The following is a 27,108-nucleotide window of genomic DNA, read 5'->3' as shown; positions in this document are numbered from 1 at the left end:
TGCTGATGGGTTAAGGACCTTCAACGAGGGGCTCTGTCCAGCTCTCCTAGAGGAACTGCCTTTCTGTCTCCTGGAATCTCCTCCAAGCCCTTGAGACTGTGCTGGGAGACACAGTAAACCTTCTGGCAATGCCATGTATTGATGTGCCATCCTGGTTGAAGTTGGACTACCTGTGCCAGCTCTGTAAGGTCCAGGTATGGCCTCATGCCACCAGTAGTGACACTGACCGTAGCCAAATGCAAAACGAGCGACAAAACAGATGAGAAGGGAAAAATGTCAGTGGCCTCCCTCCACCTGTTAAACCATTCATTCCTGTTTTGGGGGGTCGTCTCATCGTTGCCCCTCTAGTGCACCAAAGCAGCTGAAACTGATGAACAAGCCCCTCTGCTACTTAACTGACCAGATCAATAGCCCAGAAGTTTCATTGACTTGATGGTATACTCGGATTCAAAAGGGTTCCTTTAAGTATTTTGAGCAGTTTATTTGGGTAATATCCCAAAAAAAAATAGTAGTAATAGAATGTAATTACATGTAAAATGTAAAGGAAGGACCAGAAACTTGAAAGAGAATTGAAGGTCCAGCCATTTAAGTGGCAGTTGAGCACCTTGAGCATGGAAAAGGCGCTATATAAATAAAATGTATTATTATTATTATTATTATTATAGTTTGTTGTGCCACTATATCAATTCAATGGCAGGTATAAAGTTAGCGCTACTACACCCACTTGTATCGCTGCATTGTCATAACAAGAACAGGAGTGTCGTCCTCTCACTGTCAGGTCAACTAATGATGTCCAGTAGCTGGGATGGAGCTTTCCAGTCTGGAAGGATGCAGGGCTGGCAATGATTGCATCAGGCAGATTTTGATTTTTAATAAACTAGCAAACTTGTCTGAAAACAGAACATTAAAAGATTTAAACGAGAACGGGCCTTTCAGCCCAACAAAGCTCTTCAGTCCTGTACACTTAATTCCTGAAAATAACTTCAAATTGAGTTTTGAAGGTCTCTAAAGTCCTACTGTCCACCACACTACTTGGTCACTTGTTCAATGTGTCTGTGGCTCTTTATGTGAAGAGAATCTTCCTATTGTTTGTGTGACATTTACCCTTAACGGATTTCCAACTGTGACCCCGTGTTCTTGATGAACTAATTTTAAAGTCACCGTCTTGATCTAGTGGACTTATTCTCTTCATAATTTTAAACACTTCAATCATGTCACCTCTTCGTCTTCTTTTGCTTAAACTGTAAAGGCTCAGCTGTTTTAATATTTCTTCATCATTCATCCCCTGTAACCCTAAATCAGCCTAGTCGCTCTCCTCTGGACCTTCTCTGGTGCTGTTATGTCCTTTTTGTAGCCTGGAGACCCAAACTGCACCCAGTACTCCAGATGAGGCCTCACCAGTGTGTTATAAAGCTTCAGCAGAACCTCCTGGGACTTGTGCTGCACACATCAAGGCGCTATATTACCTGATATTCTGTTAGCCTTCTTAATGACTTTGAACACTGTTGACAGTTGATAGTGTCAAATCCACTCCGCCTCCTAAATCTTTCTCATAAGGTTTTCTTTTAATTTTCAGACCTCCCATTGTATATTGAAACCTGACATTTTTACTTCCTACGTGTAGTTTTTTACATTTTTAAATTTCATCTACCACAATTCTTTCCAGGTGCTGTCCAAATCCCTTTATGATGTTTCAATGGATCCTCAATTATCTGTTAATGCCCCTATCATGGGATCATCTACAAACTTGTTATTTATATTCGTGTCCAAATCACTTACTGTATATACAGCAGGGGTCAACGACTCCGCTCCTGGAGGGCCGCATTGGCTACAGGTTTTCATTCTAACCCTTTTCTTAATTAGTGACCTGTTTTTGATGCTAATTAACTTCTTTTGAATGAATTTTAATTGACTTGTTTTGTAAGATTTGTTCCCCTGAATTTCTTCATCTTTCCTCTGAATTGCTTCATTTCTTTCCTTAAATGGCACCCAAACAGAAATGAAATGTGAAGTGAGGGAGCCAACAGAAGACCAACTAAGTCAGGGCCTGAGACTCCAACCAATTTCACTCCAACCAGTTGTTTAATGAGGCGTCGAATTTTGTTGTTGGTTAAACCCGTTATTTAATTCCATGGCTTGTTGCTGCTCGTATTATGCAACTAGCAAAATACCCGTGCTTCGCAGCGGAGAAGTAGTGTGTTAATTAAGTTATGAAAAAAAAAAAAGGGAAACATTTTAAAAATAGCGTAACATGATTGTCAATGTAATTGTTTTGTCACTGTTATGAGTGTTGCTGTCATCAAGGATTTGATTATCATTATTTCTTTCAATCAGGTTCGTATTTGGAGGATGTGTTGTGTTCAAGTTACATTCCGTGTTTGTCAATCGTTGTAAAGATAACAGGTTTCATTCATCGAAGTGTTCACTACCCAAATCGCTACTCGTGAATCTAAGATGTTTTACCGGATTCCCGGTATTAAGTTGTGGATTTGCCTGCGAGTATTTAGCGACAGCGTCTCTATTAAGCTGTGAATTTTTCTCTAAGTATTTAGCGACAGCGTCTCTATTAAGCTGTTGATTTGCCTGCAAGTATTTAGCGACAGCCTCTCTATTAAGCTGTTGATTTTTCTGCAAGTATTTAGTGACAGCGTCTCTATTAAGCTGTGGATTTGCCTGCGAGTATTTAGCGACAGCGTCTCTATTAAGCTGTTGATTTTTCTGCGAGTATTTGGCGGCAGCGTCACAAAGTTTCCGTCAATCTGCATCAGAGAGTGGACCACGACGTCTGACACGCCTCCTTTTTACTGTTTTCTCACAGCTTGGATTGCTGCTGTCATAATCGGTTTGAGTTTCATGGTTTGTTTCAATTACGTTAGTATTTGCAGGACTTGTGTTGAAATGACATTCGGCATCTGTCAAGCGTTGTAAGCATACAACCACCTTCATCGATAACTTTGCATCGTAATAAACGAACAATAAAACAGTGGAGAAGATTTGGATTAAATAAAAAGGCTGCAGTTATCAGCAGGGAGACATGAATCCTGTGGCGAAGCAAAGACGGGAATGCAGAGACCGGAGCGACGGATGGCCTTATATGAGCAGGCAGTCAACTACGTGGGGATGGGGGACGCAACGCCGCCTCACACGGTGACCGAGCTGCAGCCTATGGCCGTATATATGTACGTAAGTAGGATTTCGAAATGAAACCTGCTTAACTTTTGTAAGTAAGCTGTAAGGAATGAGCCTGCTAAATTTCAGCCTTCTACCTACACGGGAAGTTGGAGAATTAGTGATGAGTGATGAGTCAGTGAGTCAGTCAGTGAGAGCTTTGCCTTTTATTAGTATTGATGGCGGACATTTTCAAAATTGTTGATTTTCGTTTTTCTAAGAGTGCCATTAAAATGTTTTAGAGACTTTCACCTTTCTTTATTTCCAGATATTGTATGATGGACACAGTTTACTGGTCACGTTTTGGCTCATTTTGTATATTATTATTGTTTGGCAGCTAATTAAGGAATAATTAACAATTAAGGGGGTTCTAAGTCTTCAAGAGCAATTCAATTAAAAAGAACTCAAAAGAAGTTAATTAGCAGCAAAAACAGGTCACTAAATTAAGAAAAGGGTTAGAATGAAAACCTGCAGCCACTGGGGCCCACCAGGACCGGAGTTTGGGACCCCAATATACAGTCAGTCAGTCAGTTAGTCATCGTCCAACCTGCTATATCTTAACACAGGGTCACGGGGGGTCTGCTGGAGCCAATCCCAACCAACACAGGGCACAAGTCAGGAACAAGTCCCCGGGCAGGGCACCAGCCCACTGCAGGGTACACACACCCACACACCAAGCACACACTAGGGACAGTTTAGGATCGCCAATGCACCTAACCTGCATGTCTTTGGACTGTGGGAGGAAACCGGAGCAAACCCATGTAGACACGGGGAGAACATGCAAAATCCACGTATGGAGGACCCGGGAAGTGAACCCAGGTCTCCTTACTGCGAGGCAGCAGCACTACCAGTGTGCCACCGTGCCAAACCCCAACCCCAACCCAATGTACAGTATATTAAAAACAGTAGCAGCCCGAGCACTGACCTCTGCTGGACGCCACTTGTAACATCAGCCAATTCTGATGAGGTTCCTCACACCGTCACCCTCTGTGTTTTTAGCCAGTTTAGTTCCCATCTACACACAGCACCCTGAGCTCCCACTTCTTTTAGTTTTATGCTCTTAAGCTCTTGTGGGACCTTAACAAATGCTTTCAAGCTAAATAGTATATGTAGCCCTCATATCGTATCTGTTTGATGTTTTCCGTATTTAATTTACCATTCTGGGTTATGGAGTGCAGATTAATGAATTAAAAATGGCACATCTATCCAGTTAAAATGAAATCTACATCCCGATAGATTGCGCAGGATGTGACCAGATCTGCGTTCTGAATCCATTGTGTAACCAGTCAGATCCGGTTGTTTAGTTCTCCTTCTGAGTTTGGCAATCTGAACTGCTTTCCACCACAATTGCCATGAACTGTGACATGATTGCCCTTGCTTATTCTCATTGGTCAAAGGTTAATTTGATCTTGCTGTGATAAAAGCAATAACCGTTCAGTTCAAATTCATTCCAGATTTTTTTCACACCTCATATGACAGCTACACTTCCTGGAGACAACAGTCAGCCCTGAGAGCAATGAACGCTTTGGAATGAGTTCATGCCTCCATAATGTAACTTATTAACATGGCAATTGTTTCAGCGATGTCTATAACCACCCATTGTGCCAGGGCATCGGATTTAAGCCATGTTAAGGTGATTATTGTGACTTTAACTATCATTTTAAACATTTTATTGTTAGATTGATTAAATGATAGATAGATAGATAGATAGATACTTTATTAAATAGATAGATACTTTATTAATCCCAAGGGGAAATTCACATAATCCAGCAGCAGTATACTGATACAAAGAAACAATATTAAATTAAATAGTAATAAAAATGAAAAAAATAAAAATAAAAAAGAAGACAATAACTGAGTAATGTTAGCATTTACTCCCCCGGGTGGAATTGAAGAGTCGCATAGTGTGGGGGAGGAACGATCTCTTTAGTCTGTCAGTGGAGCAGGACGGTGACAAAAGTCTGTCAGTGAAGCTACTCCTCTGTCTGGAGATGACGCTGTTCAGTGGGTGCAGTGGATTCTTCATGATTGACAGGAGTTTGCTTAGTGCCCGTCGCTCTGCCACAGATGTTAAACTGTCCAACTTTAATCCTACAATAGAGCCTGCCTTCTTAACAAGTTTGTCCAGGCGTGAGGCGTCTTTCATCTTTATGCTGCCACCCCAGCACACCACCGCTTAGAAGAGGGCACTCGCCATAACCGTCTGGTAGAACATCTGCAGCATCTTACTGCAGATGTTGAAGGATGCCACCCTTCTCAGAAAGTGTAGTCGGTTCTGTCCTCTCCTACACACAGTCCAGTCCAACTTATCATCCAGCTGCACTCCCAGGTATTTATAGGTCTGCACCCTCTGCACAGTCACCTCTGATGATCACAGGGTCCATGAGGGGCCTGGGCCTCCTAAAATCTACCACCAGCTCCTTGGTTTTGCTGGTGTTCAGGTGTAAGTGGTTTGAGTCGCACCATTTCACAACGTCCTTGATTAGGTTCCTATACTCCTCCTCCTGCCCACTCCTGATGCAGCCCACCATAGCAGTGTCATCAGCGAACTTTTGCACGTGGCAGGACTCCGAGTCGTATTGGAAGTCTGATGTATGTTGGCTGAACAGGACCGGAGAAAGTCCAGTCCCTCGGCGCCCTGTATTGCTGAACACAATGTCAGACCTGCAGTTCCCAAGACGCACATATTGAGGTCTGTCTGTAAGATAGTCCACAATCCATGCCACCACTCTACCTAAAAAGGGTTTTTATGTCAGTTAACCCATGTAGTTTGCTGTGACTGCTGAGATAAAAATGTTATCTCATGTTTTCATGCAGAATGGAGATAACCAAGTTTTTGATAGAATAATAGGCGTCTTTGGTGACCAGTACCGGACAACAGCAAACAATCTCAAAAAGTCCATTAAAATAACCTGGAATTGTTTAGTGGTAGGCAGCACGATGGTGCAGTGTGTAGCGCTGCTGCCTCGCAGTTAGGAGACCCGGGTTTGCTTCCCGGGTCCTCCCTGCGTGGAGTTTGCATGTTCTCATTTGCACTGACAGGGGGCTATCAGGATTGTTTTCTAAATACTTACAGATTTCTGCTGCTCTCTTGGATTTCCAGGCCCTTTTGCATCTCCTTTTCTTCATGTGTTTAATATTTTTCCCCTGTGTCATTCCACTTTATTACACATAATTTATGGACGTATTTGTTTTGATTTCTTCGTATATGTGGATTCCTTGGGTTGTTACCGACCTCTGGTGAAACTTTCATGCCATTAGCCCCTATTTTTATTTTCTCTACCAGATAATGTTTTTACTGTCTTTTCTTTAACTTTTAATCTTCAGTTGTGTACAGCTCTCTGGAAACTTAGCACTGTTGATATTACACAAAGTGCAAGGTTAGCCAATGAACAAGCCGTCACTGGGTTGGACTCGTGAAGAATGAATGATCTTCAGTTTAAATGCTCGGTCCCAAACTGGTTGGGCTGAATCTCTGGGAATGTCAAACTGCCGCCCCAAACTCACTAAGGTTATGTAAATGAAGTGTGTGACGGAAAATTGCTGAAAAAGTCGTGTAATGCGACATGGCCTTAAGTAGTAATAGTCTTACAGCTTTAGCCCTTCTGGTTACTACCATATATTACTTTTGACAATAAACTTGAACTTGTCTTTTTGAGTGTTGTCTTCTTATTTTTTTATTCTGTATGTAAGCTCCAGTGTTCACATTGACCTTTAATTTGTGTTTCAGCTAAGAGCTCAGAATGACAGAGAGGCCCAAAGTATCGATGCAATTTTTACAGAAAGACGCGAGTAAGTACTGAACGCTTTCTATTTTTTCTTTACCTTTTACAGAAACTGAAATAATTGCTCCTCTTCACCATTCAGATGATTTTGGCATTTGTATACAATACTTACAGAGCAATTACTTTGTATTAAAATGGCAGAGTAGAAGCATTTACAGTTTTGTTAAAAGTACAAATTTTGCTGACTTTCTTAGATAGATAGATAGATAGATAGATACTTTATTAATCCCAAGGGGAAATTCACATACTCCAGCAGCAGCATACTGATAAAGAACAATATTAAATTAAAGAGTGATAACAATGCAGGTATAACAGACAATAACTTTGTATAATGTTAACATTTACCCCCCGGGTGGAATTGAAGAGTCTCATAGTGTGGAGTCTCCTCAGTCTGTCAGTGGAGCAGGATGGTGACAGCAGTCTGTCTGTCGCTGAAGCTGCTCCTCTGTCTGGAGATGATCCTGTTCAGTGGATGCAGTGGATTCTCCATGATTGACAGGAGTCTGCTCAGCGCCCGTCGCTCTGCCACGGATGTCAAACTGTCCAGCTCCGTGCCTACAATAGAGCCTGCCTTCCTCACCAGTTTGTCCAGGTGTGAGGCGTCCCTCTTCTTTATGCTGCCTCCCCAGCACACCACCGACTAGAAGAGGGCGCTCGCCACAACCGTCTGATAACAACAACAACAACATTTATTTATATAGTACATTTTCATACAAACAGTAGCTCAAAGTGCTTTACATAATAAAGAATAGAAAAATAAAAGACACAATAAGAAAACAAAATAAATCAACATTAATTAACATAGAATAAGTAAGATCCAATGGCCAGGAGGGACAGAAAAAACAAAAAAAACTCCAGACGGCTGGAGAAAAAAATAAAATCTGTAGGGATTCCAGACCATGAGACCACCCAGTCCCCTCTGGGCATTCTACCTAACATAAATGAAACAGTCCTCTTTGGATTTAGGTTTCTCATGGAAGGACTTGATGATGATGGTCACGTAGACTTCTGCCTTTTAATCCATCCATCGTTGTTGGAGCATCATGAAGCTTTGAGTAGGTGGACGTGGCGCAGGCCACCACCACAAAGAAACCGGAAAAAGAAACAGAAGAGAGAGTAGGGGTCAGTACTGATTTTAGAGCCACCATGAATAGTTATTATGAGGAAATTGAAAATACAGAGTATCAGGATTAAGTTAAAGTGAAGTTATGAGAAGGCCATGTTAAAGTAATGTGTTTTCAGCAGTGTTTTAAAGTGCTCTACTGTATCAGCCTGGCGAATTCCTATTGGCAGGCTATTCCAGATTTTAGGTGCATAGCAGCAGATGCCCGCCCGCCTCACCACTTCTTTTAAGCTTTGCTCTTGGAATTCTAAGGAGACACTCATTTGAAGATCTGAGGTTACGATTTGGAATATAATGTGTCAGGCATTCCGATATATAAGATGGAGCAGATTATTTAAGGCTTTATAAACCATAAGCAGAATTTTAAAGTCAATCCTGAATGACACAGGTAACCAGTGTAGTGACATCAAAACTGGAGAAATGTGTTCGGATTTTCTTTTCCTAGTTAGGATTCTAGCAGCTGCATTCTGCACTCATTGCAAGTGATTGATGTCTTTTTTGGGTGGTCCTGAGAGGAGTGCGTTACAGTAATCTAGTCGACTGAAAATAAACGCGTGAACTAATTTCTCAGCATCTTTCAAGGATATAAGAGGTCTAACTTTACTTATGTTTCTTAAGTGAAAAATGCTGTCCTAGTGATCTGATTAATATGAGATTTAAAATTCAGATTACAGTCAACAGTTACCCCTAAGCTTTTTACCTCCGTCTTGACTTTTAATTCTAATGTATCCAGTTTATTTCTAATATCCTCATTGTATCCATTATTGCCAATCACTAAGATTTCAGTTTTCTCTTTATTTAACTTGAGAAAGTTACTATTCATCCATTCTGAGATACAAGTCAGACATTGTGTTAGTGAATCACGAGAATCAGGTCATCGGGTGCTATTGATAAGTACAGCTGTGTGTCATCAGCATAGCTGTGGTAGCTCACGTTGTGCCCCGAGATAATCTGACCTAACGGAAGCATGTAGATTGAGAATAACAGCGGACCCAGGATAGAGCCTTGTGGAACACCATATCGGATATCATGTGATCATATCATGATAGAACATCTGCAGCATCTTATTGCAGATGTTGAAGGACGCCAGCCTTCTAAGGAAGTATAGTCAGCTCTGTCCTCTCTTGCACAGAACATCAGTATTGGCAGTCCAGTCCAATTTATCATCCAGCTGCACTCCCAGGTATTTACAGGTCTGCACCCTCTGTACAGTCACCTCTGATGATCACGGGGTCCATGAGGGGCCTGGTCCTCCTAAAATCCACCACCAGCTCCTTGGTTTTGCTGGTGTTCAGGTGTAAGTGGTTTGAGTGGCACCATTTAACAAAGTCCTTGATTAGGTTCCTGTACTCCTCCTCCTGCCCATTCCTGATGCAGCCCACCATAGCAGTGTCATCAGTGAACTTTTGCACGTGGCAGGACTCCGAGTTGTTTTGGAAGTCCGATGTATGTTGGCTGAACAGGACCGGAGAAAGTCCAGTCCCCTGCGGCGCTCCTGTGTTGCTGACCACAATGTCAGACCTGCAGTTCCCGAGACACACATACTGAGGTCTGTCTGTGAGATAGTCCACGATCCATGGCACCAGATATGAATCCACTCCCATCTCTGTCAGCTTGTCAATAAGGAGCAGAGGTTGGATGGTGTTGAAGGTGCTAGAGCAGTCCAGAAACAGAATTCTTACTGCACCACTGCCTCTGTCCAAGTGGGAGAGGGATCTTAGAGAGTTAAGAAGAACAGCTCAGCAGGCAATGAAAGTAAAAGCTTTCAATCACAGGGGACCCACCCCAAAACATATTTGGAAAGCATTCATCTAATTCAGGGGTGGGAAGCATCAGTCCTGGAGGGCCGTAGTGGCTGCAGGATTTTGTTCCCACCCACTTTCTTCATGAGAAGTCAGTTCTTGCCGATGAAGCACAAGACATTTTTCTGTTTCACTTTAGTGGTCTCGCTTGTTAAGGTTCCCCACCTTTAATTGTTGCATTCAGTGTTTTTAATGGCTCCTTATTTGCAATAAGATGCAAATGACAAAGGGGCCAGCAGTTCTCCGTTTACCGTGTGGATTCGTCATGCACTATTTTGTTTAATGAAACACCTAAGAGAAAATGTGGCAGACTGAATTGTATCCATTGTAGACTTCAAATCATTTGGATGATATCCTTGGAAAGGAAAAAAAAAATCTATGATAGAAGAACCTAACATTGCAGATTAACAAGCCATAAAATGAAATGAGGTCTGAGATTAGCATGGATTGGTTTCTAATTAAAACAATTGGGTTGAAATGAAAATCTGCTACCACTCTGGCCCTCCATGGACGTTGCCCACCCCTGATTTAGTCAATTTTCATTGTAAATTAGTTAAAGCATCCATCCAGCTGTGACTTTTCAGGATGGTGGGTTCCTGAAGCAGTAGCGACAATCACTGTCCCACACTGCCACAGCAAAAGCTAACTAACAAGTCAAGTCATGTTGGGGAGCATTGGTACAGCGTGTTGCCGCACCCACTACACAACGAAACATCTCGGGATCCCAGTTGGCAACCCCCCAGGCAGACACGCAGTACAGTCCTACCCTCCAGAAATGACCCTCCATCTGCCGCAGCCAGGTGTTACGTGGGGGACCCCTTGGCCTGGTCCAGCGACTCAGGTCCCCCACAATGAGAATGTTATGAGCCGGATCACCCTCGGGGGAAATGCGCCACAAGGGCGCAGTGCCATAACTGACATTCCCTCACAATGCAGGTAATGTGCCTCATTTGGGACTCCATGAGCAACACAAAGTCAAACCAACGGTACCCAAGGATTTTCCGGAGTGACACAGTACCAAAGGAGTCCAGTCTTCATTTCAGGTCACTGGATAGCGTCTATTTCTCGCAACCATATAGCAAGACAGGAAGCACCAGGACTCTAAAGACTTGGACCTACATCCTTTTGCAGATATCAGGAGTGCCACACACCCTTTCCAGCGACCTCATGACCCCCTGTGCTCTCCCAATCCTTCTACTGACTTCACAGGAAGAGTCACCAGAGACATGAATGTCACTGCCGAGGTAAATAAACCTCTCGATGAGGTTGACACTCTCTCCGCAGACAGACACAATGCTAAACAGGCACACTGCTGATGGCTGTGCCCAAGTGGTTATTAAAGGCCTGGCTCTTGGTTTTTATCCAGGACACTCACAAGACCAAACACTTAGATACCTCGCTCAGTCTCTCAAGCACCCCGATCAGAGCCTCCATTGACTCCACAAAGATCACAGCATTGTCAGCAAAGTCAAGATCCATGGATCTTTCTTCACCAACAGATGCCCCACAGCCGCTGGACCCCATGACCTTGCCCAACACACAGTCCATGCAAGCATTGAACAGAGTAGGAGCAGAATAAGCCGTTGACGAACCCCAGAATCAACTGGGAAAAACGCAGAGGTCCTGCCTCCACTCTGCACAGCACTTGCAGTACCAGTGTACAGGCCGGTCATGATATCCAGCAACCCCAAGGGTATCCCGCGAACCCTCAGGATGTCCCACAGGGCAGCTTGATCAACTGAGTCAAACGCTTTGCGAAAATCGACAAAGGCTGCAAAGAAACTCTGCTAACAGTTAACACAAAAAGTAATTTACTGCAATTCTGTTTAAAATACTGTCACAGTGTTATGAAATGGAGTTTCATTCATGACGACATTGGTATTGGTCTTAAAAACAGGCTAGGGAGCAAGCCAGAGTCTTACCTAGTCTGCCCAGCAGAAGCAATTTTAACTTCAGCCAGACCTCTAAGGCAACCTGCTGGAATAGGCCCAAAAATGGGGAGCTGGCAAAATAATTATCCATATCTCAAAATTTGGCAAAATGGCAGGAGAAGGATGACCATAAACCTTTGGCTCGTATGAACGGGCAAACAAAGAATCTTTATAAATTGAGAATTTATTTGCCACAATAGCATAAATACAGAAAGAATGGATTGGAATTAAAGGCAGTCCTAAGCAAACAAAGTCCCAGTACACAGTCCATAGCATCAGGAGCCTTACAATGTAGCAAAAAGATAAAATAAGACCAAAAATCCAGGTTAAACAACAATACTTACAAAATGTCACTTTAACTGATGAATGATTACCACTCTTGGGCTTTCTCAGCTCACTTTTATAGCCAGTAGGAGAACCTAGGATTGGTTATACCAGGGTGGCTCCGCCTCTTGAGGCTCCACCCACAAAATACATGGAACATAAGAAGATTTAATGGGACAGAACACAATAATAAACATAACAGAAAATACTTAAAAATAAATGAACAATTAAATACATAAACTCATCTAATGGCATAACACTGTGTAAATAATTAACATTTATTTAATCTTCACATAAATGGACACATACAAATATGATTCTTCACTTGTATTCGATCTTGATCTTCATTTAAACATTGAAATATAATAAAACAATAGTTTCAATTTAATGTGTAGTATTAGGTTGTCGTTTAAGTTCCCTTTGTTGGTGCTCATTGCAAAAGGTACAATATAAAGAAATGAGTGATCGATAACTGCAGATGAATATTTTTAACAAAATGTTGCTTCTTATTTAGAAATAGATAAAGAATATTCAGAACATAGAGATATCGATGGATGTTGTAGTATGGAGTGTCACAGTGGCTAATCCTCCTGCCTCGTAAAGCCATGGCCCCAAGTTTAAGTCTCACCTTGTCACTGTATGTATCGAGTTTTCAACTTCTACTCATGTCCACTTGGGTTCTTTTGTCTGGGTACTCTTACTTTGAGGAAGACTACAACAAACACAGCATGTTAGAAAATGTATGCATGGCATAACATTCAGGTGCTTTCGGGAGCTTAATTGACTGATATGAAAGTTTGAGTATTTCACATTTTTTTAGTTGCCTCATCCAAGAGTCGGTCATCACATTTTTGTTTATTAAATACTAGCCATGGTACCATTCAAAGACAGGTAACAGATTTAATTAAAAAATATTTGCTATCTCTCGCTCTAAGTGCACCTTCTGTGCCTTTCCTCTGTATTTACGTAAGTGAACATCTCTTAACTGGTGATTCCCCTCTCGAGCACATTCCCATAAAGCCTGCTTCTCATACTCTTAATTAATTGTGAGGCACCTTTCTCATGTCCTGTCCGATTTTATTCTTGCAGTCTTTGAAGGCGACTCTCTGAGTCCCTCCAACTCCTTTACTAACGCGTGTCTTCACCGACGTTCTCTCTCTCGAGTACATTCCCATAAAGCCTACTTCTCAAACTCTCATTATTTTTGAGGCACCTTTCTCACGTCCTGTCTGATTTTATTCTTGCGGTCTTTGAAAGCGACTCTCTCAGAGTCCCTCAGACTCCTTTAGGCCTTGTTCACACGGGTGTTAAGTTTTTGGATAAACGAACTTACTCTGAACGTCCTACACGTTTATGTTGCATTTTGTGGTGGCGATCGATTGACTTCTACACCGACGTTCGTTTGTCTCTGTCTAACGCCAGCCTGCAGCCCAAATTGTAGTTTGTGTGTTAACCTGTGGAGGCAGTGTCGGGAACTGGATATGAAAGCCCTTGTCGTTTTATTTAAGGTGCCTCCTTTCAATATGGACCATTTTGCTATGTTAGATATTAATCTTCTTGTTTTAAAAATACTCGTAATACGCCGTAGGGAGAGAAAAATCGCCGCTACTGGGTTCATCCTCTGACTGCACAATGTCGGGTTAAAGGAAGTTTTTTGTGCTTTATGAAGAAATGCGAAAATTTCCGCAAGTTTTTAATTACTGTCGGATGTCGGTTTCCACTTTTGGTTGTCTGCTGCAGCTGGTGCAATGCCACATTGCTCGCCGATCAACCAATATGCGACTTGGTGTTAGCCGAAGAGACTACTTGTCACTTTGAGGTAAGGAAACAGTAGTCGAGTGTGCGCTTACACCAGTGTTATGCACTGAAATGACTCCAACCCCCCGCCATGGATTGACCCCCTACATAATCGTTATCAAATATTATATTAGAACATAAATTAATAGGTTCATGGTTTACAAATTACATGAGACAATAAAATAAAATAAGCAATATGAAAATATATATGTTGTATATGAAAACATAAAAATATTAATATCATGGGATTTATCCGGTCCTCCGAAGCGTAAAATAAGCAGCGAAAAACGAACTAGAAGCGGTTTCCTTGCGTTCGTTGGGTTTTGAACGCCAAGAAAAAGCTGCATGCAGCGTTTTTTTGATGCCGTATAAACGCATTAGCCGGACAAACGCGTCACAAAGCCCGTGTGAACACTCTCATTGACTCCTACGTGTAGAAAACACTCGGCGCTTGATCCGCGCTCACCGGACACTACGAACGCAAAAAACGCTCGATTTTAACACCCATGTGAACAAGGCCTTACTAACGCGTGTCCTAAAGCGTGTCTTCACTGACGTTCCCTCTCTCAAAAACAATCCCGTAAAGCCTGCTTCTTGAACTCTCATTTTTATTGAGGTGCCTTTCTCTCATCCTGTCCAGTTTTATTCTTCCTGTCTTTGAAGACGACTCCGTCAATGTGCCTCCTACTCTTTTCCTCCTCATCGTTCATCTCACACTCACATTTCCTTTATCGTCACATCATGTAAGCCAAACTGATCATTCGGATTGCTCAGGGGGACTGGACACACAGACCTTAGTGGTTTATTATATAGTAATAGCAATAATGGAATGCAGTTACATGTGTTAGTAGACAACATTAAATTCCAGCACCTTACAATGTCATGTAGCTAAAAGCAGAGCCCAAACAGGCTTTTTGCGGCTCAGTACCTTTCATACACAACAGATTCCAATTCAAGTGTTGCGTGAATGGCATTGATTCATGTGTTAGTGGTGCTGAGTCTGTGACTAACTGTTTTTGAATTTTCTTAAACATAACATTTTTAAAAGTATGCCCAATAAAGTAGTACCCAAAAATTACCAAAGGAAAGATAAAAATAATACAAAATGAACAGTACTAGCATAAAATCTCTATCAATATTTTATGAATGGAGAAAAGCAACCGTAAAACGTTCCCCATCTAGCTATTAAGATTAGTTTAAAGTCATTAATTCATTAACATTATATAAATAACTAAGAACTTGAAAAGGAACTGATTTGTTGTATAATGGGATTACTGAAGGTGACAGTTATCTTAAAGACTTTAACTGTAGTCTGACGATACACAGAAGCAAAAGCAGCTCTTTGGGTATGGATATATCGGAATGCACGCTCAGTTTGTTGTACTTTATACTGTAAAGAAACTCTTTTCAGCACAACGCAAACTGTCATCCTGTCCTGTCAGTCCTTGTCTTCTGCTCGATCTTCTGCCCACGTATCTACCTCAGCTCACTTTCTAAACTCATGGTATGTTTATATCACTCGGTTAGGAGAGCTGCACCTTCCTCGTGTAATTAATTAGTTCAAACACTATTTACCTGCATGTTTTATTCTTGTCGGTTCTTTATAATAATAATCTGGGGATTATATTTGTTCCGTCAGTTCAGACTTTTATATACTTTACATACTGTTATTGCTTTCAGCTTCCATTTATTTCCAGAAAAGTGACTTGTTTATTTTTATAATTAACTTACCTAAAACAACACCCTTTCCTTGGCATTGTATTGTGGATCTAAGTGGCTGGCAGACAAACAAAAGTGGAAAAATATAAAAAAAAAAAAGTTGATGTAATTACTCTCACAGTAAAACTGAAACAGTAAATTAATTTGTAGTTGACGTCACACAGAACGTTTCTCTGTTTTAAGATAGATGACTTTGCCGATGCTTTTTAATGAGAGATTTTGAAATTATAAAACTTTGTACAGGTCAATTTGTTTAAGATATGTCCACTGTCTTTGAAGAGTCAGCATCGCAAATTTTAACCAAATCGCTCCACGAGGGGCTGAGTTGTTTCATACAGACAGACAGACATGACTATTGCAGTAGGTGCTTTATAATGCACCTAATAAGGATGGTCATCCATAGCGTAAAGATGATTTGGATAAGTGTTGCAAATTTTAACCAAATCACTCCACGAGGGGCAGAGTTGTTTCAGACAGACAGACAGACATGGCTATTGCAGTAGGTGCTTTATAACACACCTAATAAGGATGGTCAACCATAGCGTAAAGATGATTGGATAAGTGTTGCAAATTTTAACCAAATCACTCCACGAGGGGCAGAGTTGTGACGGACGGACGGACGGACGGACGGACATGGCTATTGCAGTGGCTACTTTTTAACGCACCTAATACGAATGTCCGTCAACCATAGGGTAAAGATGATTGGATAAGTTTCTCAAATTTCAACCAAATCACTCCACGAGGGGCTGCATTGTTTCAGACAGACAGACAGACATGGCTATTGCAGTAGGTGCTTTTTAACGCACCTAATAAGGATGGTCAACCATAACGTAAAAATGACTGGTGACACTAAATTGTGCAAATGAGCGTGTCCGCCCTGTGATAAACTTTCATCCCATCATGCATTGCTTCCTGCCTTTTGTTCAGTACAGCCAAGGTAGCCTTCAGTTCCCTACAGCCCCTTTATTAAATTAACAAGTTTCAAAAGATAGATGGATGCATTCTTTCATAAAGTAAATTTTACAATGAGTACCCTCAAATTCTTTTTTTTTTTTTGCTCTAGTAAGAATGAGCTTGAAATTTTACTGCCATTCCATTCTGCTTCAGTCTTCAAAACAGGATTCTGGCTGAGTTAGGAAGCAAAGTTTAAAGTATAAAACTCTTACTGGATACTGTAGTAGATATTTTACTCCATTGTAAATTATATTTGCACAATCTTAAGTATTTTCATTTTCAGTAGATGGATCAAATCCTGCTGTTTCTATTGAATTAGTGTTGATGAAGGAATACTAGGAGTCTTGGTTATTTTTATATTCTGCTGGATCGATATATTTGTCTTCAATAAAGCCATCATCATCCTCATCTTCTGTGAATTTGGGCATAGTCTCATAGGACAATGCCGCATTCCTCAGAACATCTATGTTACTCGTGGGTTGTATGGAGAATATGTCGAGATCTGTGCGCTGGCCAGGTGTAAACATTTCTGGTTCTTCTTCTCGGAGTCGTAAATGCTGGTAACTAAATAAGTATTTGTACCACGCTGGAAACTTTACAGCACACAAGATGACGAAAGTGGTGCTAAGTGCAGCCACAACCACGCCGATCAGGAAATTCCAGCTTGCCCCAGTTGGTCGGGCTTCATGTGCATCTTTACCTGAAATTATATGTAAAATCAAAAAAATACATTTTTAACATACAATGCTTGCGTCATGGCAGATTTTTTACTGTTTGAATATTAATGAAATTCAGTTCTATAAATTCTAGTCTGTTATCTTGATTACTTTGTTATACCGTATTTGCAGAAGTGCTACTGTTCTTCAGTTTATTGTCCAAGGCTCTTTCAAAATGTTCACATCTTACAATAAAAGTATGGTAAAAACCCCAGTTATCAGAGGTAATGTGGACCAATGCAACCAATGAATGAAAACTTCGATAAAACGGATGGCTGCCGCCATTTTGGATTAAAAACTATGAATGCAAAACATTTTGCCACTCTTTGTCACTCTTACAGTATCACTTTTAAGCCTCTTTTCATACCTTCGTGAATTTAATGTTACATAAAAACGAAGAAAAATATACACATTCATTCTTATTTTTAAAGTATAGTGCTTACACACTCGGTACAGTAATTACGGCAAAGCGTTAATGAATTGTAAGAAAAGTAGCTGCATTATCGTGCAGTTTGTGACACTTACCAGGTGAGTTTACTCCTGTCCTTGAAGATTTAACACACACACAGATAGTGATCCTGTCCAGACAAAGTCTCGAGTGGTGCCATTTGCCAGTCTCTCTGCAATATTCCACATAGGAGCCTCTGCATAGGGTCTCGCTATCACTGGCACTAACAAACACACGGGCATCCTTGCAACGCATATAAAAGCACAACTCTTTTTGTTATGTGCCACTTGCTAACCAAACTATGTTTTGTTTTTACCACGGTTGTCCTAATTATTGAAGAGCAACCTCAATAGCCTTGATAAACCCTGTGGTCAAGAAAGTGACAATTTTGCCCACACTTAGAGCCCTCTTATTATATCAACTAGCAGAATACCCGCGCTTCGCAGCGGAGAATAGATATCTACATATATATATATATACATACCTATCTACATCATATATACACACATATACATACATACACACACACAAATTATATATATGTATGTATGTATGTATGTATGCATGTATGTGTGTGTATATATATATATATATATATATATATATATATATATATATATATATATATATATATCTAGATAGGTGTGTGTGTGTATGTATATATATATATATATATATATATATATATATATATATATATATATACACATACATACATATATATACACATACATATACTTGTGTGTATGTTTGTATGTGTCTATATGTGTGTGTATAGCTTTGGTCACTGAGTGCAAGGGAAAAATAATAAAATATAGTCTATAAGTTATTAAACAGTAAAACATTAACGCTTTAAGAAGTACAGGTACATTGAGCACTACTGGAGTGGTTGGGTAAACTACATTTTAAAGACTGTGTAACACAACAGGTAAGTAACTAACAGCAGCTAAAATGTATATGGATCATCTCTCGGTAGTAGATCCCTTTTGAAAGGCGCTACACGACGGCTGTGGTATAGAAATTACATTTTCTATGTGAACGCTCAAATTTGTGCCTCTGGTAATGTGCCTTACCGCATTTAAAGAAAATTAGTTTTGTGTCCTCTGCAGTGTTAAGAGAGAAAGGCTTTGGTTTGGGATAAAAGGAAAAAGGGTGTAAAGAAAGGAAAGTTGCCTTTTTCTTTTATATAGTATAGAGAGATGTGTTCGCTGGCGTTATGATCGCCTTTTGGGGACAGTCGCGTGGGTCTTGTGTAGACTGGTGAGACGTCCCGCCATTAATCGGCTGTGATGGCACTGTCAGTCCTCCACTCTGTGCGTGTCTTCATAATCCGAGCTGAGGACCTCATAATCGTATACGTGCAAAAGAAAGTGTGAATCGCCTTAATATTATTTTGCCGTGGTGTAGAAAAGGGGTCCGTGTTTGCACTTGTCTGGGCTATAGCGCAGGGGAGGATGAAAAAAATTAAAAGTGCTCACTTTGACTTAAGGCAGAAGCGCAGTCAGCGTCTCAAAGGCCGGCACAGCTATGCACGCGCTGGCTGCTCGACTTTTGCTGGGCAGGAGACCCCAGTTTTGCAGACACGCTTCATGATATCAAAAGTCTCAGCGCTTTTGGAGGTCATTCATATATTATATATATAGCAAAATACCACAGCGGAGAAGTAGTGTGTTAAAAAAGTAATGAAAAAGAAAAGGAAACATTTTAATAATAGCGTAACATGATTGACATTGTCATGAGTGTTGCTGTCATATATATGCCTGCCTAAATAAGTCACCCTGCTTTGCTTTACTTTTTACCGTTCATTTAATCATGGCTAGTGGCGGAAAAATTATAAAATGGAAGGAGGATGGCTTTACCAAAACAATTATTGATGGCGAATCGATTATTCATAAAGCTTGAATTGGTGATCTGTTTTTCTGTGTTAACCTCATATTTTTCATACTTCTTCTCAAACTAAGGTGGTGCGAGGGTAAAATGAATCGGGATGCGCTGATCAATGTAATCGGTGTACCAGGAAATCATGCATTGACAAAAGCTCCCCTTTGCTTGTAATGCAAAGTGTGATTAAATGCATTATTTTTAACGTTATGGAGCACATGCATCGAAGCTTCTCAGCTGTGCTTGTGCTAAGAAAAGGAAAGATTTTAAAAATAACGTAACACGATTGTCAATGTAACCTTTTGTAAGTAGTGCCTGGAGGATTCAGTGTGGAGAAACTCTAGAGACAGCGTGTGTATTAACTTGTGGATTTTTCTGTGAGTATTTGGTGGCAGTCTGACGGTTGCTTCGAAGACGGCGTTAGCTGAGCTCAGCTCAGAGCGAAATGAGGTAAATGGGAGGGAGATGATGACGTGACTCCCCACCCGCCTTTAACTGTCAATCCCCACAAACACAGTCTCTCGAATTTGCATAAGCACACCCCTTCACCTACAATTTTAACTTAGTTACAAAGTGATCAAAACTCGCTTATATCCCGCGCCCTCTCATTAAACTTGTATCCCGCATTACCTGTGGGCATGTGAAACGCCAGCGTAGCCTGTCTATGAACTTAATTTAAAGTTTAGGTTTACACCTTGCTTTCTTTCCGAGGTAGCAGCACTCATGAATATGGTAGTATATGTCACTCGCTCGCTTCTTATTGTTTCGCTGCCTTCTCAATTATATAATGCATGTTTTCTTAAGCTCTTTTTGGAGGTCTTCCTGGTTTTCTACGCACTGCGTTGACAGTCAGTTCACGTGATTACGTGGGAGGCGTGATGATGTCACACGAAACTCCACCCCCCACGTCTTTCCAGCTCAACTCCATTACAGTTAATGGAGAAAAATACCTTCCAGTTATGACCATTAGGCGTAGAATTTCAAAATGAAACCTGCCCAACTTTTGTAAGTAAGCTGTAAGGAATGAGCCTGCCAAATTTCAGCCTTCTACCTACACGGGAAGTTGGAGAATTAGTGATGAGTGAGTGAGTGAGTGAGTGAGTGAGTGAGTGAGTGAGTGAGTGAGTGAGTGAGGGCTTTGCCTTTTATTAGTATAGATCACTATAGATAAAAAAGACCAAGTATAGAAAGTATAAAAGCAATGTCGTATTTGTTAATGTATACGATACCAAGGTCAGGTCAGGTTAGGTTGCGGAGCATTCACTGGTACAGTGTGTTTCCGCACCCACCACATGACGAAACAACTCAAGATCCAGGTTGGCAACCTCATGCAAACATGCAGTCCAGTCCCACCATCTGGAAATTACCATGTATCTGACTCAGCCTGGTGTTATGTGGATGTTCTCTTTGTTGAGGATCCGAGCAGCTGGACCAGGCAATAAGGCACCTGTGAGCCGGATCACCCTCGGGGAATTGCACCACATGGCCGTAGTGCCGTAACTGATGCTCCTCACAATACAAGTAATGTGCTTCATTTGAGACTCCGTGAGCAACGAAAAGTCAAACTAGCGGTACCCAAGGATTCTCTGAAGAGACAAACATGAATGAAGGAATGCAGTCTTCATCTCGGGTCACTGGATAGCATCCATGTCTCACAACCATATAGCAAGACAGGAAGCACCAGGACTCTAAAGATTTGGACCTTTGTCCTTTAACAGAGATATCAGGAGCGCCACACACCCCTTTCCAGTGACCTTATGACCCCTCATGCTCTCCCAATCCATCTATTGACTTCATAGGAAGAGTCACAAGAGACATGAATGTCACTGCTGAGGTAAGTAAACCTCTTGATGCGGTCAACAGCTTACGGAAAAGCTTACTAAAATCTGAATTGTCAAGGAGTGGTTGTTGTCCTGGGGAGCTTTTGATTTAGTGATTGGTGTTATTCATAGGTTCCATTTTCTGATGTCCAAAATTCTGATGTCTCTATGCTGCCCTTGTTTTGTTTTCTTTTTTCAGTTCCTTGGATGAGCCATACTTATGTGAAAATGCACACATGGGGTTTGGGGACATGTGACATTGTACACATTTGATTGGCTATCTTGTCCTGAAGACAAATGATTCAGATCAAAGTGTTTGATCTTTTAAGTACCCACCATACTTTCTTTCTCACGTTGTAAGCTAATTCTGTAATTCTTAGTCCTATGGCGCCCATCCCTTGGCTTTGGCTGGGCAACTTAAGGACAATCTGAGAGGTAGAGGTGTCCCTAATCACTCCTGCGTTGTCTTTGAACATTAGAACACTTTAGACGAGAACAAGCCATTCAGCCCAACAAAGCTCGCCAGTCCTATCCACTTGTTTCCTCCAAGAAAACATCAAGTCGAGTTTTGAAAGTCCTTAAAGTCTTACTGTCTACCACATTACTTGGTCGCTTATTCCAAGTGTGTATCGTTCTTTGTGTAAAGAAAAACTTCCTAATGTTTGTGCGAAATTTACCCTTAACAAGTTTCCATCTGTGTCCCCCTGTTCTTGATGAGCTCATTTTAAAATAACTGTCTCGATCCACTGTACTAATTCCCTTCATAATTTTGAACACTTCAGTCAGGTCACCTCTTAATCTTCTTTTGTTTAAACTGTAAAGGGTCAGCTCTTTTAATTTTTCCTCATAATTCAACCCCTGTAGTCCTGGAATCAGCCTAGTCGCTCTTCTCTGGACCTTTTCTAGTGCTGTTATGTCCTTTTTGTAGCCTGGAGACCAAAACTGCACCCAGTACTCCAGATGAGGCCTCACCAGTGTGTTATAAAGCTTGAGCATAACCTCCTGTGACTTGTAGTCCACACATCAAGGCGCTATATAACCTAACATTCTGTAAGCCTTCTTAATGGCTTCTGAACACTGTCTGGAAGTTAATAGCTTAGAGTCCACTATGACTCCTAAATCCTTCTCATAAGGTGTACTCTCGATTTTCCGACCGCCCATTGTGTATTCAAACCTAATATTTTTACTTCCTATGTGTAATCCTTTATATTTACTGAGATTAAATTTCATCTGCCACAAATCTGCCCAAGCCTGTATGCTATTCAAGTCCTTCTGTGATGATATAACGGATTCCAAATTATTTGCTAATCCACCTATCTTGGTATCATCTGCAAACTTAACCAGCTTGTTACTTATATTCCTATCTAAATCATTTATAGATATTAAAAATAGCAGCAGCCCTAGCACTGACCCCTGTGGAACACCACTCTTTAATTTGTGTCCTGTAAGAAGGTGACCCTTCTACCCAGTCTGAGGTCCAGAGCTCTCTGGAGTATAGAAAAATATATTTATATAATTTGTAATTTATATGTATTAGAAAATTATTGTAACCACATAGGAAAAGTAGACACTATATTTTATTAAGTATTAAGATGTGAGAGGTAGGAGTTAAAAAAGCTCATGCCTATATATTTTTTATTTGCCCAGTATAATCCACAGACCACCATTATCTCTCAAAGTTAAAGTCTGGATGTGTAGGAGAGTTGAGCAGAGATGGCCCCTTGATAAGGAGGGGAATGTAAACTCTTGGGCTGTAAATAATTTGTAGGTGCTGGGAAAGAAGGGGGTGCAAGTAAGAGGTGTCAGACAGATATGGTGGACAGTGAAGAGTTTGAAACCCACCCAGCTGAGAGATAATGGTAGAGAAAAACTTGAGCAGTAAAATATTGAGGAGTCACATGAGGATGAATAATGACTTGTGTGATAAGAATTGTAATAAATGTAAGAGATGTTTCCAGTTGTTTGCTCGATCCTCTTGGAACTGAGTCTGTACGTCGTACAATAAATCTCCATTCTGTGGCCTGTCCTAAGACTCCGAACGTCTTCTTTTTGGGGCCGAAGGAGTCCATGCCGCGTCAGTCTGCTTAATTAAGGATATCGCTGGACTTTGCTCCGTTCACCTTTTCCCCCAACCCTGACTAGTCCCCATGCTGCCTCCACCATGCTTCACTTTTGCAATGGAACTGCCCAGGTGATGAGCAGTACTTGGTTTCCTCCACACATGACGTTTAGATTTGAGGCCACGTCCTGGTTTCATCAGACCAGTGAATCTTGTTTCCTACAGTCTGAGAGTCCTTTAGCTGCCCTTTTGCAAACTCCTAGTGGGCTTTCATGTGTCCTCTACTGAGGAAAGGCTTCAGTCTGGCCACTTGTGGTGTAGCAGATCCACAGCTCAGATCAAAAAGGACATTTTTTTAATAGATAATCGCCACACTCGCGGCTTATAGAGGGGGTGTGGTAGTGTGGCCGGAGTGGTTCCCGGGTGCTTCGTGATGCGGGTGGTCCTCACTTAAGTGCACAGGTGAGGAGTTGTCCGCATCCATAATTGTTCCCAGGAGCTGCTAATTGCCACACCTGATCCACGTCCCCGTAATATATAATAGAAGCACGAGGTGGAAGGAAAGGGGAGAAGAAAAGAGAAAAAAAGAACAGAGGTTAGAAGTGAGAAGAAGGTGGCAGGATGGAGAAAGCCTGTGCATGAGCGAGGGAGAGCAGGCTCATTGAAAGTTTAATGAAGCTGGTAGGAGAGCCCCGGAGGAGTGTTTGGCCAACTCTTGGGGTTGATTGAAGCGGTCGCTCCTGCTGAGCAGTTTTGAGGAGCTGGAGTGACCGGCAGAGGAGTCGACTGGCCATTGAAGGATGTGGCAGTCGAGGAGGCTTTGGGTGTGTTGTGCCCCAGCCTGAGCGCCCTGGCTGCTGGGGAGGGAACCCAAGTCTCGGTCTGGCTGGAGCCCGACGTAGCCGGGGATCGGAAGGCTACCCGACTAGAATTGAAGGAAGCTGCATTTGCTGGTAGGGCGACTCCCCTGTTGCGGGGCCCTTATGGGAGAAGCAGGGGAGCCGCCGGTAGAAAGAAGTAAGCACTGGAGTTTTAAGAAAAGACTGCCTCCAGCCATTATTTTAAACCACATTCTTCACTGTTTTTAATGGATGTATTCATTGGATTTTAACCTCCTCGGATTCAATTCTGTTTTAATGGATTATTTACTTGAAGATTTGTGATGCACTGCACTTATTTATTTGGACACTGTTTTTGGTTTTGTTGATTTTAATAAAAGCACTCTGCAATTTTTGCACCATCACCTTGCTACGTTGTTGATGTCTTCAATGTCTAGCTTATTGGTGACATTACCGACGGTGTCGGGTTCGAGTGCTCCCAAGAAGGGAGCCTGGAGCTGAATCCACATTGTCACACCACTCTGCCATAAAGCTCAGATTGGTGGAGTGTTGCAGTGACGGTTGTCCTTCTTGCTGTTTCTTCCACCTCCACTCAGGATCTCTGGAGCTGAGCCAGTGTGACCATTGGGATTTTTGGTCACCTCACTTACCATGGCCTTTCCTTGCTCATTGTTAGTCAGTTTGGCCAAGTGGTCAGCTCCTGGAAGATTCATAGTTTTTATAAAGGTCCTCCATTTAAGAATTAAGGAGGCCACTGAGCATTTGGGAGCCTTCAGTTCTGCAGATTTTTTTTTAATTTATCTTTTCCCAGATCTTGACTCAACAGGACAGATGTAGGCAGGTGTGCACCTTTCCTAATTGGTCCAATCAGCCTAAATGACCACAGGTGGACTACTAACAAAGCATAGAAACATCTTAACAATGACCAATAGAGTGGGATGCACCCCAGCCAAATTTCAAGTGACAAAGCAAAGTGTCTGAATACTTGTACTAATGTGATATTTCAGATTTTTTTTTTTTTTTTTGTGGCTCTTGGCTCGCCAACCCCCAGGTAAGCCAGCATTAGTCATATTTGTTGAATTTACAAAAGCTTTAGGGAATTTCCTTAAACACTTTTTTTTTCTTTTGAGTCCCAACATACTGAATCTTTTATATGAGGTCCGTGAGACATGTGTTTTATGACTTTGTACCATACATCAGGATAGGTTTCTCTGTTTGTAATTTCAGCACAGACAAACCAATCAACATTATCAGCGTTTAATAATTTATTTTGCAAAGTAACCAATAAATGCATGTGAGGCAATACCTGCTTTTAAAATTCGATTGTGTAAATGTATGCTCTTGTTTGACCGAACACCGTTTCAAGTTCTTTCAATAAAACTAAGACTTTCTGATAAAACAATCTACTTACAAAAGGCGGAATATCCAGAGCCTGAAGTCGCCGGTGGCATTTTTCCTCAAGAATCAACGAATTTCTGGCCACTGTGAATTGTAAGTCATTGTAATAAGTAAATCTGGCCGACCGATAGTTTGGGATATTGCCATTGCATCATGATATAACTGTTGCAATGCTCTTGGACTACCTTGATATGATGATGGTAATATTACTGCTTTTCCTACTTTGAATTTGTCGGAACTATTGATGTTTGAATTTTGAACGTGATCAATGAGACCCTGTATATGTTCCGTTCTAAGTTTAGCTTGATTCGATTTAATAAAGAAGAGACGATTAGCTTCGACTTTTAGATGCGCATTAATAATATAATGTTACAATAGACGTTGAGATGACTGAAGTGGGTTAAATACATTGGGACGTATTGCTAATTTTGACCCAAAATATTGTGTGGATGTCATTCATTTTTCTGATTTCGTGTCTTTTATATTATATGTCCATCAGGGAAAAACAAAGGAATGAGTAAAGGGTCTGAATGTGGCGAATTGTTAGACAGAAACGACGTTTCGTGCTGTGCTTTTGGATAACGGCGAATATCAACTCTGTCTTTGATATATCCGTCTTTTGGAACTATTATTGCTGACAATTCGTCACATGTTGGTTTATTATAAATGTGATCGTGGTCTTTCGGATTCATGTAGAAATCCAAGAAAACTTCTTTGTCCGTGTTTTGCAGATAAACTTTGTGTAAATTGCGATACTTTTGGGCATTTGGATTTGTATCCATTATTGGCTGTAGAATTTCTACTACTAATCGTTTTACTCTTTTCATTCTATGTTGCAGCACTTCTCTGTGATCATAAATATGGACCTGACTTAATTTTGGTTTCTTCGAAATTAAACTTCTAGTAGCTTTAATTGTTGCGGGACCACAGATTCTCATAGTGTATGGTCCAGAATCATGTAAATCTACGTTTTGAGCATTGAATGATGTGTGGTTGAATATGATTGAGAGGAGTGCAGGACTTGAAAAGATCTCCAAGCAAATGAATGAGTGTTGAGAGTGCAGGAACTGTCTCTGACAAAAGCATTCACATGAATGAGAGGTGATTGGACAGTGTGCATGTCATGTGGGACTTATCTCTTGGCAAAAAGTTTTTTAATAGAGAGATTTGCAGAGCTTTACAAAATCTTGATTGCACTTTGTCATTCTAGGATATTGTGTTTTGCTTGATGTGGGAGAAAAAAAGAATTAAAATGATTTCACCATAACAAAATGTGAAAAAAAGCACATGAATGCTTCCTGAATGCCGTGTATATCCCAGTTTGCTTGTATTTATCACTCCACT

The 27,108-nt window shown here is 41.1% G+C and overlaps 1 protein-coding gene across 2 annotated transcripts in view; it reads left to right on the top strand.

The window, feature by feature from the left end:
- Window positions 1-27,108, top strand: part of ift74 (intraflagellar transport 74) — a 158,565-nt gene that overhangs the window by 33,800 nt on the left and 97,657 nt on the right. For both annotated transcript variants that reach the window (XM_039759704.1, XM_039759705.1), the window contains exon 8: window positions 6,899-6,960. In XM_039759704.1, the coding sequence (XP_039615638.1) occupies window positions 6,899-6,960 (62 nt within the window). The remainder of the gene's footprint in view (window positions 1-6,898; window positions 6,961-27,108) is intronic.

Source organism: Polypterus senegalus, chromosome 7 (assembly GCF_016835505.1).
Source record: "Polypterus senegalus isolate Bchr_013 chromosome 7, ASM1683550v1, whole genome shotgun sequence".
NCBI lineage: Eukaryota > Metazoa > Chordata > Cladistia > Polypteriformes > Polypteridae > Polypterus > Polypterus senegalus.
The sequence above is the reverse complement of the archived record's forward strand: the minus strand, read 5'-3'. Positions and strand labels throughout refer to the sequence as shown.